The sequence below is a fragment of the Plasmodium yoelii genome, assembly GCF_900002385.2.
Source record: "Plasmodium yoelii strain 17X genome assembly, chromosome: 1".
NCBI classification, from domain to species: Eukaryota; Apicomplexa; class Aconoidasida; order Haemosporida; family Plasmodiidae; genus Plasmodium; species Plasmodium yoelii.
In genome coordinates, this window is record NC_036173.2 from 267724 (window position 1) to 288814 (window position 21091).

The 21091-nt window shown below is 20.9% G+C and overlaps 5 protein-coding genes across 5 annotated transcripts; 4 read left to right on the top strand and 1 right to left on the bottom strand.

Moving 5' to 3' along the window:
- Positions 1-3484: 3484 nt before the first annotated feature.
- On the top strand, positions 3485-4229 carry PY17X_0104600 (mitochondrial ribosomal protein L41, putative; the record flags this gene model as incomplete). The annotated part of the gene is made up of 3 exons (XM_720903.1): positions 3485-3620; positions 3907-3971; positions 4149-4229. 3 exons carry the CDS (start codon positions 3485-3487, stop codon positions 4227-4229), a joined length of 282 nt encoding a protein of 93 aa, XP_725996.1.
- Positions 4230-4966: 737 nt separating this feature from the next.
- On the top strand, positions 4967-6904 carry PY17X_0104700 (conserved Plasmodium protein, unknown function; the record flags this gene model as incomplete). Its single annotated transcript, XM_720904.2, has 1 exon — positions 4967-6904. One exon carries the CDS (start codon positions 4967-4969, stop codon positions 6902-6904), a length of 1938 nt encoding a protein of 645 aa, XP_725997.2.
- A 993-nt stretch (positions 6905-7897) lies between these two features.
- On the top strand, positions 7898-9045 carry PY17X_0104800 (conserved protein, unknown function; the record flags this gene model as incomplete). The annotated part of the gene is made up of 4 exons (XM_022957802.1): positions 7898-8286; positions 8448-8524; positions 8615-8680; positions 8996-9045. The coding sequence occupies 4 exons, from the start codon at positions 7898-7900 to the stop codon at positions 9043-9045; spliced, it is 582 nt and encodes a 193-aa protein (XP_022811226.1).
- A 3065-nt stretch (positions 9046-12110) lies between these two features.
- On the top strand, positions 12111-18742 carry PY17X_0104900 (conserved Plasmodium protein, unknown function; the record flags this gene model as incomplete). The annotated part of the gene is made up of 4 exons (XM_022957803.1): positions 12111-18024; positions 18141-18191; positions 18383-18456; positions 18599-18742. 4 exons carry the CDS (start codon positions 12111-12113, stop codon positions 18740-18742), a joined length of 6183 nt encoding a protein of 2060 aa, XP_022811227.1.
- A 569-nt stretch (positions 18743-19311) lies between these two features.
- Positions 19312-20901, bottom strand: PY17X_0105000 (glyoxalase I-like protein GILP, putative; the record flags this gene model as incomplete). Its single annotated transcript, XM_022957804.1, has 6 exons — positions 19312-19476; positions 19608-19739; positions 19918-19983; positions 20092-20193; positions 20319-20447; positions 20563-20901. The coding sequence occupies 6 exons, from the start codon at positions 20899-20901 to the stop codon at positions 19312-19314; spliced, it is 933 nt and encodes a 310-aa protein (XP_022811228.1).
- Positions 20902-21091: the final 190 nt, after the last annotated feature.

Here is a 21091-nt window from a genome sequence, read left to right on the forward strand (position 1 = left end):
AAAACAAATAATATGCTTGAAAATTTATGTGAACTTTTAAAATTCTATAACAAATCTATAACCATTAGAACCAAAAAAATTAATAAATTTATATGTTACAACTATTAACTATAAAATATATTGCCAAAATGAAAAAAAAGTAATAATATAAGGATATAGAAATAGAAATATATAATAAACGATAAGCCAATACACTAATATATCTTATTCGACTTAAAAATACACATCAAAATGAACAATCTGAAATCTCTCATATAATTATACATGTATATACAACTCTTGATTTAATCTAAATGTATAAAACTCAATATTTTTCTAAAACATCTTGAAGTTTATCTGCATAACAAAATAACAAAATAACAAAATAAATGTATAATCAACATGCAAAAGTGCTATCAAATCATGCCATACACAAATGGAAATTATACACACATGCTATTTCATAAGCTAACAAGGTATTTATTAATCATGAATAAAATATTAATATTTTCACAAATTTTGATGAAAAAAATTCAAAGTTATTCTATGGTATCACAAATGTATATATATATTTTTTCATATATTATCAGTGAAAAAAAATATATAATTAATAATAATAACAAATAAAAAAGGATACGCAAAAGTACGCAAAAGTACGCAAAATATACAAAAATACGCAAAATACGCAAAATACACAAATTTATAAACTATGGAAAATAAATAAAAATGCATTATACAAACATAAATACATTTATACAATACATACATTAATATATATAATATTTTTCATACACATTTCAAATTTATAAATGTCAAATAACATGAACTGTATAACTAATCAATTTCGTTCATCTTTTAAACATTTTATCATAAATATAAAACAAAAAGATAAGAAAAAAAAAAAAAAAAATACTAAAATCAAATATATTTAAAATAAATTATTAGACACAAAAAAAAATACGAATACTAAGAATAGAACAAACCTTTTAAGCAATATAAATTTAGAGAAAATTGACAAAAAAAAAAAAAAAAAAATACAATGTGTAATGAAATTTTGTGTGTCTTTTTTGTGGTAAAACAAGTTTTGCTATCAAACAAAAAACAAAAAAAATGTTTTAATTTTATAATGTAACACACAAAATTATTCGGGATACATGAAAAATATTTATACACATAATACGATACGGAAAAATTACAAAAAAGCAATGTCTAAAATAAAACAAACAAAAAAAAAAAAAGAAAATTTCATATAAAAGATCACGATAGAAAAGCGAAAGCTAAATTAAAATTAATAAACTATACTAAAAATTAAATATGCATGCATAAAAAAAATACATGAAAGAGCTAAATATATACACAAAATAAATAAGCAATCCATATATATGTGTATTAAAAAAAAAAAAAAAAAAAAAGACGATACCTTTTGTTAATATATAAATAAACCTAAAGAATAGCAATAATCTATTCATTATTTTTTTTTTTTTTTTTTTTTTTTTACACATATTAAAACACCGAATAAATTATACTAATATTTTTTTATCCATTCACATGTCTAAGCATAATTTGGTAAGATATAATATATATATACATACGATACTACTATGTATTTTTTTTTGCACACATTAAATTTATGTATTAACAATTTTTTTTTTTAAATATTTACTTTATTGCACACATAATGCATTCAAATACAGAAAAAATATTATATTATATATTTATACTAGCATTTAGTGTTTTATAATTTTTTAAGCATTTAAAAGAAATGCTATTTATATGTTAAGAAGAAAAGTTTTAACGAAATAACTAAATTAATTTTATCCGAACAAATTTATAGGAAAGCTATTTATGAAATATATATTATAAATATGTATTCTCACAATTTAGTTAAAGACAAATATAAATAGGTATTTTATATATATTCAATATTTTAAAGACAATCTTATTCGAATTGCAATTATTTTATATCTTGAAAATACGGTGATGCTTATATACACATTAACAAGTTTGTACCAAAATTATAAAATCGTAAAATAATTAACTATACAAAATAACGAAAAATAAATAATATTGTCCTAAATAATTTAACAACAAACAAGCAATTTAAGAATGATGATAAAATATCTTTTCACTCGAGGATACCCAAAAATGAAATAAAATAAAATGAAATGAAATGAAATAAAATGAAATGAAATGAAATAAAATGAAATAAAATGAAATGAAATGAAATAAAATGAAATAAAATGAAATGAAATAAAATGAAATGAAATAAAATGAAATAATTGAATTATCACTAATTGTCATAGTATAAACTAAATAAATACAAATACATAAGTATTTATGTATACATATTTATGTATGCAATATTTATTGTGTGTAATCATCAACATTTCCCACCAAGCATTTATTTTTACACTTCAACTTAAAAGTGCTAAAAATGTTAAAAAATTTTAATTTTTAAAAAACATCATATATATATACATATATATATATATATCTTCCTTATTATCAACACTATAAATTGCTTACAATCTAAGCTCACTACAATGCCAAATGCTATATAAAAATCCTTTAAATTATTTTCATATTTTCCACATATATTTTATTTTTCATAATTATTATATAACCTATTATAATATTTTTGTACTTTAAATAAAGGCGTACATTTGTTCATAAAAAAAAAAAAAAAAAAAAAAAAAAAAAAAAAAATATAATATAATATGGTATCGTATGGCATGATATAATAACCACATATTACAAACTATAATCAAATTTCCAAAAATTAATATAATCCCTGTGCTATTATACACAAATTTTTATATCCTTTTGTATACCTTCTTTCCTTTTTTTTTTTCTACAATAAAATGGAAAATGTTTTATTCTTACAATTTTTCTCTTTTATAATTTCAACCCATTTATTTCGGCATTAATTATACGCTTGTTTGTTTTGGCATTAATTATAGGATTGCATATTTCGGTACTATCACTATATTTTTTTATACCATACCTTTCAATATACATAAAATATATACCGCAATTAATATATATAATATAAACTATTTATAAAAATATATAAGCTATATATTAAGAGAAAAAAAAAACGATTAGGATTTAACATTATAATTAAAATGGCGATTTAATATATCCTCAACTATGTTACAAATAAATATAAAACTACTTTTATATTTTTTTATCGCCTTCCATCATTATATTTGAGATTATTAAAATGTGAAAATTTGCTATTTCCCAAAATGCACACATAATTATACATACATATGCATAATATACATTCGTGTATGTAGTAAACAAATTCACACTTTTATATCCACATTTTATATCCACATTTTATATCCACATTTTTATATCCACATTTTTATATCCACATTTTTATATCCACATTTTTATATCCACATTTGGTGTATTAACCAAGTTTATTTAATGTGTGTAAAATATTTATAAAAAAAAGAGAGAAAATAAAAATAGCTATATTTTTTTTTTTTTTTTTAAAATGATTAAGCTAGCTATTTATATGCTAGCCAAAATGGGCCCGAGTAAAGGAAAAGGTCCACTAATAGCCAAATATGCACCTGCTGGTTTTAAGAAAGGATTTGGAGCTATTGGATTAGGAAGGCATACTAAAAAAGGTATCATAAAAAATCTAATTTTATTCCACTACTAATATATATTAGTATTTATGAGTTGTTCAGATATGAACATATACACACCTTTTTATAAATTATGATTTTATATGTCATTAAAATTTTCATGTCCTTTTTTTTACAAAATATAAAAAATTTTATTTTAAGGGAAGAATAATATTAATTTATTGTCCATACAATGATAAATGAAAAATCTTTACATTTATTTTTATATTCAAAAATGGGATGTATACTATTTATATAAATATATATATTTATTTCTATTGTGTAGGTTTTTTTATAATTAACAAAATGCTTGTACCAAATTTTCATGTCCCAGATTTAAGCGATTGCAATGTAATGAGAAAAAAAAAAAAATATAATTTGTTCAACACTTTTTACATAATCTAACAATCTATATACTCTCATTATGTTATCACTTTTTTTTTCATGTATAGCCATTTAATAATTTTATAAAAATATCCTTATTCGATTTATCTATATCATTTTATGTCCGTTTTTTTTTTTTTTTAGTTAAAACCATATGTTTCAAGAAAAACGCCATTAATTGTTATGAAAAAACAATTGGGTCCCAAAAGAAAAATTTTAAATTAAACAAAAAAGAAAAATCGTTACACCTTTAAAAATGTTTTTGTATTACCTTTAATAATTTTTTCAACATTTTCAACATTTTCAACTTTTTCAACGTTTTCAACTTTTTCACCATTTCAACATTTTTTTAAAATTATTTTACAAATTTGGTATGCTCTCTATCTGCATATACCTGTATATATTTTTTTAATTAGTTAAACTAAAAAGGAATGTAAACAATTATCACTATTTTTTTAAAATCGCTATTTTTTTTAAATCACTATTTTTTTAAAATCGCTATTTTTTTTAAATCACTATTTTTTTAAATCACTATTTTTTTAAATATCCGTACTAGCCTCATATCAATTTTGTGGCACTTTTTTAAAAAGGAATATACTTACTATGGAAAGCAGGAAAATTTATGTAAAATAAAAAATGTTTGAAAACCTGATAAAAGAAATAGCGAGCATATATACAATATAAAAAACATATACTTTTCCCATATTTAAAATCATAAAAGATAAATAATATATGTATAAAAATGTGAATCGAGCATTTTATATGTTAAAAAATTTAACAGCATAATATATATCAAAAATTTCAAAAAAAAATAATAAAAATACAAATTGAAAAATAGCAAAAATTTAAACTCAAAAAATTATATATTGAATATATCGACATGCACATATATCTAAACGAAGATATATATATAGCTATATAATCTACACATAAAAAGTTGTGAAAAAAAAGTTATTTCACATATGAATGAGTCATATATAAAACTAATAATATCGAATAATAGTAAACACAAAAATATTGAAGATGCCTTTAATTATATGTGCCAAGAATTTTACAATAAACCCAATGATGAAATATCCAAAGAGCCATTGGGTGAACTTCTTTATATAGGAGTCATAATTCAAAAAAATGATAAAACATGTAATAATATAAAATATATAAAAAACTGGATTGACACTTGTAAAAATTTAAATATTCATCCAGATATTATTATTAATGAAAATAATTCGGAAATTTCAACTTTGGCACATAAATTCAAACTACTACATGAACATATTTTGGATGATGAATTTAAGGTTGTATCCAAGAGGCTGATAGTTAAAAGAAGAAAATGTGACGACCAAAATGGCGGAAAAAATTGCGGAAAAAATTGCGAGCAAAATGACCCCATTGAAATTGCCAATTCACACACTAATGATGTAGAAATAAAAGAAAGCAAATCTGGTGATATACAATTTATCAACATTGATAGTAACGCAATCGAATTATGTCAAATAAAAGAAGAAAATAATAATATATGTTTTTTTATTAATAATGCATTTTATGATATAGAAGGAATAATATACCTTATAGAATTTCCCTTATCAATTTCTCAGAAATATATTAACAAAAAATTAAATTTAAAAATCCAAGTTAGCGAAAATAATACTATAGAAAAACAAAAACATAATTATTTTTTAACTGAAAAAAATGCAAATGATTTGAAAAATATTTTTAATTATCCTTCTCCATTATTAAATAATATAAATTGGTCTTCTACATTTACCTCTGGAATTTTACAAGAAAAAAAAAAAAATAATAATAATAATAATAATAAAAGTAAAGAATATAATGATGATCAAAATTATAACCAATCCAATGATAATAATGATGATGAAGAAAATGATCATGAAAATAATTATATAGACACAGAAAAAAATTTCCCATTACATGTTAATTTATATAACATTTGTACATCTTTACATAAATATGATGAATTTATGCAAAGTTCAAATAAAAGTAACAAAAGTTATAAACAAATAATTTTACATAAGCCTATTATAATTATTAAACCATTAAATATAAAATGTAAAATTGTAAATCATTATTTATATGTAGAAATTGAAAATATAACAAAAAATCATAAAATACAAATTTTTGAATTATTTTCAAGATCAATTAATATTGATAATAATATATTTCCATTTTCATTAAACCCTGAAGATACATATTCATTTTATTTTCCAATTATCAATTTTGTAGAAATTATTACATTAAATAATGTAAAGGTTGACAATAAACAATATAATAAAAAAAAAAACTCACAAGAAAATAACAATAAAAATATGATTAATTCAACTCTTTTTTCTTATAATGAAGATGAAAGAAATAACATTCACCATAAATATACCCAACCAAATGATGTTATACAAAAATATAAAAATGGAAATGAAATTTTAACACTCCGAATGAATAATGATAAAACTATTGTTTCATTATCTTTAAAATGGTGTATTGATAATTCATTAAATAATTATATATGGTCACAATATTTTTTAGAAGAACAAATGCCTTCTCAAAATTTATTCGATTTAGAAGTTTCATTTGTTAAAGAAATTAATTTTTCATCTATATTAATAGCTATTTTTAATTTTTATAATAATTCATATGAAGATATAGATTTAACTATTAAAATTCAAGAAACAAATAATAATATTAACAATCAAATACAATCATCACTTATATCATTTAATTCCATAATCGAGGTTGGTATTATTAAACCTCAACAGAGAAAGTCAGTTAGTATTAAATTATTAGCTATTATGTTGGGGGCTCATAATTTACCCTTTGCTAAAATATTTAACAAATTTAATGGAAAAACATATTTTATCGATCTTGGCTCAATTATTGTAACGGAGTAACATTACACACATTTTCAAATCAACTAGCTTATTTATCGAAATCAACTAGCCTATTTATCAAAGTCAACTAGCTTATTTATCAAAGTCAACTAGCTTATTTATCAAAGTCAACTAGCTTATTTATCGAAACCAACTAGCTTATTTATCAAATCAAATTTAAATGACACACCGCTCGTAGAAATACTAACAAATCCGAAAAAAACAAAATAGTAGTTAATAATAACAACTTTTGTACTATTTAACCTATTGTTATTATTTAATTCTACTCTTATTTTATTTCTTTTTTTTGTAAATTTTGCATGAACAGCAATATTTTTTATCGACTTTTATTAGCTCGCAATAAACTTATTTTAAAATATACATAAATATATATATTTCTCTTTTTTTTTGTTAATTTTACATGTACAGCAATATTTTTTTAACTATTTTTATTAACATGGAATAAATTTATCTTAAAATATGCATAAATAAATAAATATATATGTATATATATATGTATACATTTTTTTCTTGAGCTTAAAAGCTATGCCATTCTTAGTTAAAAAACGACAACGGTTTTCAAAATGATCACAATAAAGCACATAAGCGGAATACCTGAACTAGCAATAGCGTATAAGACAGTATTATAAAATATTGCAAAGGCAACACTACAAAAACAATGTTGCAAAAACAATGTTGCAAAAACAATGTTGCAATTTTTTTGGTGAAAATGTTAATATTTACATGCATATATAAAGAAATATATGCACATTATGAAATACGTGTGTGCATGTATATTATTCTACACACACTACTAACGATACATGAAAAACAAACAATATATATCATTACTTTAATATTAAATTTACTGATTTATGAATTTCAATATTTTTCATATTTTTATTTAATTTATATTACTCTAGATTAAAGATTCGTATATATATTTATTTGTGTCAACTGTTTATGCACTACTAATAAAATACAAAAATTTTTATTTATAAAATTTAGTTAAATATGAATATATTATCGTTGTGTATTTCATTTTTTATCCTCATTCAATTATTGAATAACTCTGGTATGTTTTCCTGTTTAAGCAATGTTGATAAAAATGGTAATATTCTCTTATTGAAAGATATGAAAACAGGGAACACAAAAGAGACTTTACAAAATGAATTAATAAATAAAATAAAAAAAAAAGCAAATAATATTCGAATGTTATATAATATTCTAAATGAAAAAAATATAAGCAAGCCTATTTACATATTTATAAATGACCAAAATGAAAAAAAAAAAAAATTCCTCAAAGATTTATATTTGCTAGGAAAATTAGATTTTCTACAAGGTTTCAACACACCTATATCAAAATATTATATATCACTAAAAAACAAAACCATATCTTATAGGTATGTACATGTCTTATTGTTCTAATTCATTAAGAATGAAAAAAAAAAAAAAATGTAAAATATATTATGTTTTATATAATTTATCATTTACTCACTATTTTTAACCCTTCATTTATTTTTGGCTATATACACATTTCCATTATTTTATTTTTTTTTTATAGAATGCTGTTAGGAGACAAAATAAACAATGAAAGAAAATATATAAATGGTTTAAATTCCGAGGATAAAGATATATATGGTAATATTTAATGGTTATTAAATAAGCTTATTCTTTGTTCATATTAATTTTTACAAAATGAACAATTTATATTTATTTTATATATTATAGTAAAAGGTAAAATTGAAGAATACGAAAACCTAAGAGTTAGCGTTAATCAAATGTCCTCGAATATAGGTTAAAAATATTCGAAAAAAAAAAAAAAAAATAATAATGTGCATTTAGTATTTTTTAATTTATGAATAATAACTATTATCACGATTTTACTCGTTATTTTCATCCTTTCATTAAGCATGTAGTCTAATAGTTAACTAATTTGTATATTCTACAAGTTGCATATATATATATATATATATATATATAAAGATTTTATTTAAAACTTTATTTCATATCAGTAAATTTTTCATTCTCTATAATTTTATTTTGTGATGTGTGCATTTTTGTTTTGCACTTATTTTTTTTCTAAATATTTTATGTAATATATCTTAACAGAAAAAAAGTTCAAATCAGTAGAAGAATTAATGGCGTTTTTAAAAAATTAAAGCCCATAACATATAAAGGAACGCCAAATAAACGGAGTAAAATATAAGGAGTAAAATAAACGGAGTAAAATAAACGGGGTAAACAATTTTTTGTTGTATTAATCCGGAAATAAATGATATTATTATATAATAGTATACTTGAAGATATTATTTTTGTTCCAAAATATAATATATATATATATATATATATATATTCTTTACACTGTATTGTTATCAAATTTATGTGCCTTTTTGTAAATATATTATTTTATTTTACTTTATTTGATATAACCTTTTCCAACACATTTTGTTGTATATATTCAAATGGATATAAAATGAATGCATATTTTTGTATTTTTTATCATAGGCATATGATATAAATAACATTTAAATATTATAGATTGTCTTATAATATAATTTTAAAATATGTAAATACTAACAAAAAATATATTTATAAATATATTTAAATATATTCATATTGAATTAAAACAATATTATATCATATAATTTTTATCCATATAACATTATACCTTTCTTTATATATCCATCAAATGTGTGTAAATAAAAATAACGAATATATTATATCTGGAAAATTATTAAAAATATTTTTAAGCTCATATTAAATTTTATTTTGTGTGCAAATTTTATTAAATCTCAAATTGAGATATATCATAATTTTTTTTTTTTTTTTTTCAAAAATATTTTTACAATAAAGTCCCCAAATATAATTTTATGTAAACTAGCAATTGTATTATTTTGCTAAAATATGCTCACTAGTTGTGTATGTATATATATATATATATATATATATATAATTTTACATTTTTTACATTTTTATTTTTTATTTTTATTTTTATTTTTTATTTTTATTCCACTTTTTGCTGGTTGACCAATTCACATATAGAAAGTACTTATGAAATGTGGCCCCAATAAATACTGGGTATAATATAAAATAAATATTTTACAAAAAATTTGGCTTTTCATTTTTATGGAATTTTCTATTATTATTTTTTACAGTATTATAAAAATAAGTAAAAATTATACTTTCCAAAATTATACTTTCCAAAATTGTACTTTCCAAAATTGTACTTTCATACTTTCCAAAGCTAATTATGATAAGAAAGTAGTAAACTTGCCAAAATGGAAATAAGGAAATGGGTACCCAAAATTAAAAAAAAAAAAAAAAAAAATATAAATAATATAATATAAATAATATAATATATATAATATATATAATATAATATATATAATATAATATATATAATATATATAAACTAGTATTGTTTTTATTTTCTCTGATATTATTTGAGGTGTAATAAATAATATATATACATATAGAAAATTAATATTATGTCAAATTATAAATAGTGGAATGGGGTGTTTGAAAATTTTCACATATTTTCAAATAAAGAAATAAAATATAATTCCATAAAAATAAGATTATAAGCACATACTTATTATATTTCAAACTGTAGATAATATATTCTTAAATTATTTATTCTTAAAAATTGAGGAAAAAATATCCTGTTGGAAATGTCAAATAATTTATATGTACTAAGTGATAATATGCAATAATATTTTCTACATATATATGTGCAAACATTTTTATAAGAATAAAAAATACCTGAATATTTTTTAAGGATAAATTTATTGTGTGGATTATTATATATATATATATTATAAAATATGGGTAAAAAAAATATAAGCCCAAACATATAAATAATATAATAAAACACTATCTATAAATATATTATATATTTTAGTGCTATTTTTTTTGTAAATATTATTAAATATATTAAAACGACATTATAATAAATGTAAAATAATAATAATTAGTGTAATATAATATATTTTAAATATATATAGAATAATATTATTTTGCATATTTTAAAGCTATAATTTATTCATTCATTTATTCGTTTATTTATTCGTTTATTTATTTATTCGTTTATTTATTTATTCATTCATTTATTTATTCATTCATTTATTTATTGGCTTTACCTACTATAATAATATAACATAAAATATAAATTAATATTTTCCTACATTTTATAATTGTATATATAATTTATATTTTTTATTATTATTATATTATTTATATATAAATAATAGTAAGTTTTTTTTTTCAGTTAAATAAATCTATTTTTATTACAAATAAATAGATTATTAAAAATTTTCACCAAATTTCAGCATTTTCAGCATTTTCAGCATTTTCAGCATTTTCAGCAATTTCAGCATTTTCAGCATTTTCAGCAATTTTTATATTTTTTTATTTTTTTTTATTTTTATATTCTCCACTAAATTAAAATAATATTTATTTATACATTATTATAAATTTAAAAAAATGACTTTTGAAATACCTTTTAAAGGGGCCTTTAAAGGAAGTTGTTTTTTTTATAATTAAATATATTTATATATATATATATGTTTAAAAATAAAAAAAAACACAAGCTTTAAAGAAAAAAAACTAAAGTTTTACATGCATATATAATTATATGGAAATAACGAATTATACAGAAAACGGTAATTAGTCAATTTTTATTATCGCTACTCCTACATTGCTACATTTTTAATAAACACAAAGGCATACATCCTTCATAATTCTCGCCCTAAAATTAAAACAAAAAATCAACATTTTTAATAATTGATACCATAAAAGAGATATACAAAATTTACTTTACACTATACATATATTTATTTTTATTAACATATTGATTAAATTATACAAGCTGTTAAATATATGTATTGCATTGTATATATCCATTAATGCCTATAACATACACATGTATATATGATATTATATCCACTTTAAACAAGTTTGTTATGACATTTATTCATATGAATGTTACATAATTTGTTTATATATATTTTTAAATAAGCATAGATATTTTTGTGGCTCATAAAAAAATATATATCTGAAAAAAATTGAGAAGAAACATATTTTACCCAAGTTTGATACAAATTAATAATAAACCTAAATAGCAGTCATATATTTTGAAAAAAAAAAAAAAAAAAAAAAAAAAAAAATATACATATATATATGCACATATTTACCGTAATTTATTATTAATAAGAGTCTAATTAAAATGGAGAATAATGAAATTATAGAAAACGTTCCTGACTATACTATAACAGATGATTTGAAAAAAGATGAAAATGTATTAGTATATACAAAATACGAATTATTATATGCTTATATAGAACTTATAATAAATGGAAAAGATCTAGGAAAAGATCATAATATACCATTATGTAGTACTTCATTTAAAATAGAAGATGTAGACGAAAATAAAAAAGAGATGATAGAATATGGTGATAATAATGAACTAATAAATAATAATGAAATAGAAAAAGAAGGGCTTGATAAATTTGATCGATATAAAAATAAAAATGATTTTTATAATAGAGACAATTTTATAACCAGAAGTCAAATAAATGAATCATTTAATTCAAATAACACTTTAAATAATGTTAATAAAAGAAATAACAATTTATTAAAAAATCAAAAATTTATTAAAAATAATGATTTAAAATATGTTGAAGCAAATATACCTCCTATGAACCAACAATTCAATAATAATGACCATGTTACAAATAACATGACCATATATGAAAATTTAGATAATAATAAAAATACGTTTTTTAAAAAAAATAATTTAAATAATGAAAATACGTACAATAATAATACCACAAATTCTAATCATTTAGGAAATAATAATAAAAAAATCATTTGGCGAAAAAATGAAAGAGGAATAGGGGCTGGACCCGTATCTTGGCGATTCGGAAAAATAAACTCTGATTCACAAATTGGAAATAATAACAATGTCAATAACAGTGGCAGTGGCAATGGCAATGACAATACCAGCACTAATGGCAACATTTCCAAAACCGACTTAAAAAATTCAAATAAAAGCTACAATAACGGGGCGGAGGAAAATTGCCAGATGAACGACACTTCTATGTATGCTAAAAAACATAACAATATTAAAGATAGAAATATAAATAATAATAAGAGAGAAGATATGTGTAACGATTTCGATCTTGGCAATAATTTACCACACACTGAAAATAGTAATAGCAACAACATTGGAAACAACATTGGAAACACATTAAGTAGTGTCCAAAATTTAGGAACTGATTCAAATAATCGAATTATTAACAATTTGACAGATAAATATAATAAAAAGAAACAAATATATCAAAACCCAGGAACAAAATATGGTAATAACAAAAATCAACATATTTTAAATAAAAATGGATATAATAATTTAGATGGTTATATATCTCAAAATTATAACACAGAAGTAGATTATATGAATTTAACGAATGAAGAATCAAAATATAAAAAATATAAAATGTTTGGAAATAATATGAATACAGTTAGTAATGATTCTATTATCCATGATGATAATAAAATAAAAAATGGATATGAATATTTATCTCCTAATATTACCAACAAAAATAATGATCCCACAAAATTAAACATGTATATTAATAAAAAGACGATAGATTCAAATAATAAATATCAACATAATCAGATTCATGCTCAACGACCAAATGAATGGGGTAATGGAACCACAAATGGAATGTATGGAAATAATAACAACTTTTATTATACAAACGGAAATGTAAATGCAAAAGTAGGAACCGATTCTAACCAGATGCAAAATAGAACCACCAATAAAGAAAGAAAAGGAGAATATAACAATAGCAATAACAATAGCAATAGCAATAGCAATAGCAATAATAATAATAAAAATTTAGGAAAAAATATTCAAGATGTAGAAAATATAAATAATGATAATAGAAAAAGTGGAAAAAATAATTCAATTGCACAACAAAATTTATTTGATTCTGGAAAATTGCAAAATAATAATTTTTCAAATAATAATTCCTATTTTGTTAATAATAAACACTTAAAAAATGTTGAAAAAAAAAATTCTAAAAATGTTATAGAAGATGATTGGAGTAATATTAGAAAAAAAAATATAGAAAAAAATAAAAAGCTTACTGATGATTTAATATGGTATAAAATAAATGAACAATTTGATTTGAGTAGTAATAAAGGAGGTTCTATTGGGCTAATAGGAGGAAGTGTTGGAATTAATAATTATTCTCAAAATGAATTAAATAATTCTGAAATTTTAAAAAAGATTCCTAATCAATTAAAACAGAATGAAAATATAAAAACAAATGATGAAATGTCAAATAACATAGATGTAAATAAAAACAAAAAAGAAGAAGCATCCACAAATAATAATCAGCTACTTACAAATATTGAAAAAAAAAAAAAAGGAAAAAAAAAAGGAAAAAATGAAAAGGATAAAACATCTAACGAAACCGAGAAAATAAATAAAACAGATGATGATAATAATAATAATCAAAACATGAAAATAAAAAATTCCTTGGAAAATTTAAATCCTAGGGAAACAAGTAATGATAACAAAATAAATAACATTCATAAATTGTTTGATAATAAAAAAAATTTAAATTATTTATTATCTGACAGTAATGTTAATAAGATGTTTATTAATGATAAAAATAATATCAGTAATATTAGCAATACTGTCAATTTTCACAATTTAAATAGATATAATAATTTTAGTGAAAAAAAGGAATATATTCTAAATAAATTATATAATAATACTAATAAAAATAATTTACAGGGATATCATAAGGATTTAAAAAATTCCCATATTCAAAATCGAAGTTATGGAAATATGCCACACCCTTATTATCAATCATTGGAATATCCGAATTTTGAAAATAAATATGATATAAAAAAATATATTGAAAAAACAAATTTTATGGATAAATCTACATCTACTAACATTCATTCTAATGATAATAATAATCATTTACATTTTGATTCAAATGATTCTTTAAATAATATTAGAACCCATCTTCCTAACAAATCTCACATAGATGTATCTACAATAATAAATTCTCAAACTAACAATCCAAATTTTAATTTTACAAAATTTAGGACCTCAAATACTACTACAGATATACCACACGAAAGTATATTGCAAAAAATAAAAAATAAAAATAATAATTCTGAACAAAAATTTAATAACAATCATTCAAATGGTATATCATCATCACATCTATCTAACATACATCTATCACAAAATATTCATGATAAATATTCTTATCCCTTTTCTAGAAACAATGAAATAAATGAAATATATAATAATACAAACATTTCCTCAATGAAAAATAATGTATCTACATCTAACTTATCAAATTTTAATATAAAACAAAATGCACAAAATATACAAATACATAATAATATTAACACTATTCCGGATTCAAAAATAATATATGATAATGTTAAAAATAGAGAAAATAAAATGTTTATAGATGATAATATATATACAGATAATTTTGATAAACCATCTATGAATCAATCAAACAAAAATAATAACATTTTTATTTTTAAAAAAATTATGCAAATATTTAATATAGATGAAAAAGCATTTAATAATTTAACTGAAAATAAAAAAAGAGAATTAATTACTCAATTGATGTTAGAAAATTTTAATTTGGCTAGTTCAGAAAAACAAATAAATGATAACCAAATGCAGATTCAAAACAATTTAAAACATCTTAACAATAATCCTCTTTATGTTAATAATATAAATGAAAATACTACAAATAAATTATCCTATATAGATAATAAAATAAATATAAATGATTTTGAAACAAAAGAATCTCAATTTAATTTGATAAATTCTAACAATTCTACATCTATACCTTCAAAATGTGTTGAAAATAATAATATACAAGCAGATGTAGAAAATAATAATAATAAAAAAAAATCTTTAAATATAAATAAATGGTTAAATTTTATCGGCATTTCTAGTAATAAAAAAAATAAAGATGCATCTAAAAATATATCAGATATAAACAACACAAATGTAGATGCAACTATTCAATGTTCTAATCAAAATGATATCAATAATTCGAAGAATCGAATCACAATTAACAAAGAAGAAATGGGTTCTGATTCTACACCTTTTGAAAATACTAATAGAAGTAAAGATAATAATTCTAGTCTTCATAATCAAATGACAAATGCTCAAATTAATTATATTAGAACCCATTACACATCTAAAGATAAAATAGAGGATTCTATTCTATTACCAAATGAACAACCAGATTCTGAAAAACATACTAATGAAACGAATCAAATTCCAAGCGATTCAAAACCGAGTTTAAATAACAATGTTGATATCTCAAGATACATAGAAATAATAAACAAATTTAACAAAATAAAAGGAGATGTATGGCAATATAAAGATTTGTCAGGAAATATACAAGGACCATTTTCATCTGAACTTATGTTTTTTTGGTGGCATTCAAATTATTTTCCACATGATTTACCAGTAAGGTTTAGTCAAAATATGCAATGGTTTAATTTTAATGATCTATTTCCTAAAGGTTCTATGCCTTTTGTTATTCCTTTTATTTATTTAAAAGATAATTTATTTCAAAATGATAATAATAGTCAAAATAGTTCATATAATTTGCATATTAAAGAGAATAATATTGTTACAGAAAATGGTAACATACAGAATCGTATGCAAAGTGAGCAAGGTTTTATAAATGAACAAGATAATGAACCCGTAGAAAATTATTCGAATAAACAATATAAACAATTTCTTATCAAACAAAAAACAGAAATAGAATCATTGCTATTACAAGAAAAGAACCCACAACTAATTGAAGAAGTTAAAAAGCAGCTTCAAGAGGTAAATAATTTGATAGAAAAGGAAGAAAAGGAAGAAAAGGAAGAAAAGGAAGAAAAAGAAGAAAAAGAAGAAAAAAAAGATAAAAAAGATAAAAATAGAAATAAGAATAAAAGTGATGGTAAAAGTGTTGGTAAAAGTGATGGTAAAAGTGTTGGTAAAAGTGATGGTAAAAGTGATGGTAAAAGTGATGGTAAAAGTGTTGGTAAAAGTGTTGGTAAAAGTGTTGGTAAAAATGGTGACACCGACAATTCTCTTGCATTTGAGCAAAACAATAATAATGAACCGACTTCGACCCCTAACCATTATGATAATTCTAACGATTTCTCAAATGTTAAATATAAAAAAATGTCTAAAAAATTAGAAAACGAACAATCTAATACCCTCAAAACCAATAACACTAAATTTTCTGACCAATTAGATGTGGATCAAAAAAAAAGAAACGAAACAATAATAGAAAATACAAATAATCAAAAAATTTTAGATAATAAAAGTGCTAAAAATAGCGGTGATAATAATACGCTAAATTATATTAAAAATTCTGCATCTAATCTCGATACATCTACGAACATAGAAAAACGAAACGTTCAAGCCAAAAATAAAAATCAGAAAAATGTGGCAAATCAAAATAGTGCAATAATATCGAGTACAAACAAAAAAACTGAAAAAACAACAAAAAATAAAGTGAATAAAAAAAATGAAAATAAATCGGATAAGGGTGAGGATATTGGTGATAAAAAGAGTGAAGATAAAAAAGGTGAAGATAAAAAGGGTGAAGATGCAAAGGGTGATGATAAAAAAGGTGATGATAAAAAAAAAACCGAAAAAATGAAATGGAGTACAACTGGGGAAAGGAAAATTGAAAAACTTGTAGATATTATGAAAGGGGAAGAAACAAAAATAAATATGCAAATTAAAATTGAAAATTCAAAAAAAAAACAAGAAAATGGAAATAATAATAAAAATAATAAAAAACTTGGATGGGATGTTAATAATATTCCAAAAAATAAAAAAAATACAGATAACCAAGAATTTCCAAATTTAACTCAAGGTATTTCATCCAAACAAAATAAAACAAAGCAACCAAAAAATTCCACTCAAAATAATAATAACAATAATAGCAATAGTAGTAATAACAATAATAATAATAGCAATAGCAAAAAGGGAAAAAACAAAACCGAAGCTAACAAAAACGAAACGAATGATGAGACAAAATTCCCCCCAATTATTTCTCCAAAGGGAAATAAAAGTGAGAATCGCAAAAAATATAAAACGAAAATATAAATAATTTAAGCATACACATTTAATACATTGTATATGCATATATAAATACGACTCATTTTATTTTCTAATTTTTTATCGCAGGTTCTAATAATAAAAAAAAGTCAAACAACGCAGAACAAAAGGAAATAGCTGGTATGTCTACATTCCGTGGCATTGCCTCGAATTAAAAAAAAAAAAAAAAAAAAAAAAAAAAAAAAATAATTGCTTATCGTTTAATTATTACCGTGCCATGCAATTTCAAATAAGACATTTCCCTTTCGCTCTCCAATTTGTATTTTTTCATTTTTTACTTTTTCATTTTTTGCCTTTCGCTTCTTTTCCAGATCTGAAGCAATTAACGAATTTATGCAAATTGCCACTTGATGAGTCCTTATTAAACTTTTTGAAAAATTTCAAAGTAATGCACACACATTTGTTCATATCACAATGTACTACATATTTCACATTCATTCATTTGGCTTTCTCTTAAAATATAAGAAACATATATATTCCTTCACATTTTTTTATTTTTTTTTATTTTTATTTTTTATTTCACATAGAAAGCAGAAGAAATAGTTGCATTCCTCCAACACAGTGTTGAGGACAAAAAAAAACTCACACTATTTTCAAATGAGTTTATTAAAATAAATAACAAAATTAATGCGAATAAAATAAATGACGTAAATAACAAAAAAACGAAATAATAATCCCACAACTATTAATAAATAGTTCAAATTATTCGTTTTTTTTTTTTAATATACATTTTTATTTTATATGTAATTTATTTTATTTACATATCAAAATTTATCGATTTGTTCATACCTTTTTTTTAAGAATATATAGATAAATATGTGTGCATGTATAAAATATCTTATAACATTTAAAATAAACTAAACTAAAATCGACTTTAATTTATTCTAATATTCAAATCGTTTAAAATAAAAAAAATATACATGTAACATAAATGCTAATTATTTATACAAACATTTGTTTATTATTACCATTTATATATGTCACATTAATCTTTTACTTATATTTAAACATCCATTGAAACTATTTCAATTTATATGAGACTAAACTATATTTATTCTTTATTATAACGTTTTAATAACACAAAAATATATTTACACACCCTCAGGAATGTGCATAATAATTATCCATATAACGACATTTTTGCATGAACAAGTCATATTTTTTTAGCATATAGCTATTTCAAAAAAAAAAAAAAAAATTATTATTATAAATACTTTTATTATGTTATCCCCTTTTTGAACTATGTAATATGCTTCAAACAAATGTTGTACCCATCCAAATCTTTCACTATAATCTCCCCATTCGATTTAATAATTTTTATATCGTTTTCTTTTAGTCTTTTTTCAAGTATATTTAAATCTTGGAAACTCAAAATTAAATTTCCTAAGGAATTCCCCATGTGCAGCTGTGATGAAATATGCAAGAATATAATATATAAAAATCAATAAACAAAAAATAATATTTTTCATAAATTTTCCTTATTTCAAAACATGTGTAAAATATGAACAGAAAAATAAAAAATGTATCTTTTCTTACTTTGTTTTCATCATATGCATAAGCTAGTTGAAGTATAGTTGAATTATTTTTATTCGAAAAATAATAACTCATACCACCATAAATATTCCAGGGATATGAAATTTCTTCTAAATGACTTTGGATTTTCACTAACTAAAATATATAAAATTAAAATTAATAAAATAATTCATAATTATTATACTTATAACAATACACATTTGTGTATATAAATATATATTTATTTAATAAATATCATGTTGAAAAATTAGATAACACTCTTCAATTCGTTCAATTCGTTCAATTATTCATTTTATTCATTTTATATATTTACGTCCATTCCTAAAATGTCAGAATAAAACTTCTGAGAATCTTTCGTCGATGTTGTATAAAGTCGGATCTAAAAAATTTTATTGAGGATGTATAAATTATGAATTACAAAAAAAATAACAGATCATATTAAAACAAAACAGTAAACTGTTCTTATTATTTTTTTATTTTTCCTAACCCTATTCAATTTCGGAACCTCTTTTTCCTCCACTACCACTTCTATACCATATCCATCAGGATCCGTTATAAAACAATTTGTCCAAAATCTTCGCACTTGTGCCTGTAAAAGTATTTAAATTATTTATTTCAATATCAAAAATTTTATAATGTTAATCATTTTTCACTTTCACAATTTGAAAACAGAATAGACTATATATATATATTTTTTTTTTTTTTTTTTTTTACATCTTCGTCTGGTAATATGCAAGCAGTTATTGGCCTTTTATCCAATTCATCCTCAATATGCCCTTTGTACTTATTGACCTTTTTTAAATCGAATTCTTTCAAATGTACTCCTAACCCTAGGAATGAATGCTAAAACAAAATCAAAAAAAAATAAATGCATATATAAATAAATGCATATATAAATAAATGCATATATAAATAAATATATATATACACATATATACACACTAATGCTTGTTCTCACTTCTCCTATAATAAAATTATCCTCCTCATTTTTTATCAACTTAATGTATGCTTCGTTATTTGCTAAAATAAGCTTAGCATAATTATCTCCCTTTTCTGCTACTTGAAACCCCAACACATTATTATAAAATTCGATTGAATTGTCTACATTCTGAACTTTATATTCAATACCTTCTACTTTACATTTTAAATTTTTAGAATTATATTTTTCCTTTTTTCTAATAATATTTCCGTTAAGAAAATTATAAGTATGTTTCTTTGAAACATTCAAAAAATCATATTTTTTAAAAAAAAAAAAAAACACTATAAGGAAAAAAATATTTATCACAACGAATTTCATTATTTATCCATACACAATCAATTTGCATATATCTATATGCATATATTACATATTTAGAGAAAAAAGGGAAGGAAATAATGTATGGTAAATATTCCAAATTATTTTCTCTTTCCCTTTTTTTAGCATTGGCATGGATAAATAAAGAAAATGGTAATTTAAAAATAAATTTTTTAAAATGATAATAAATGTT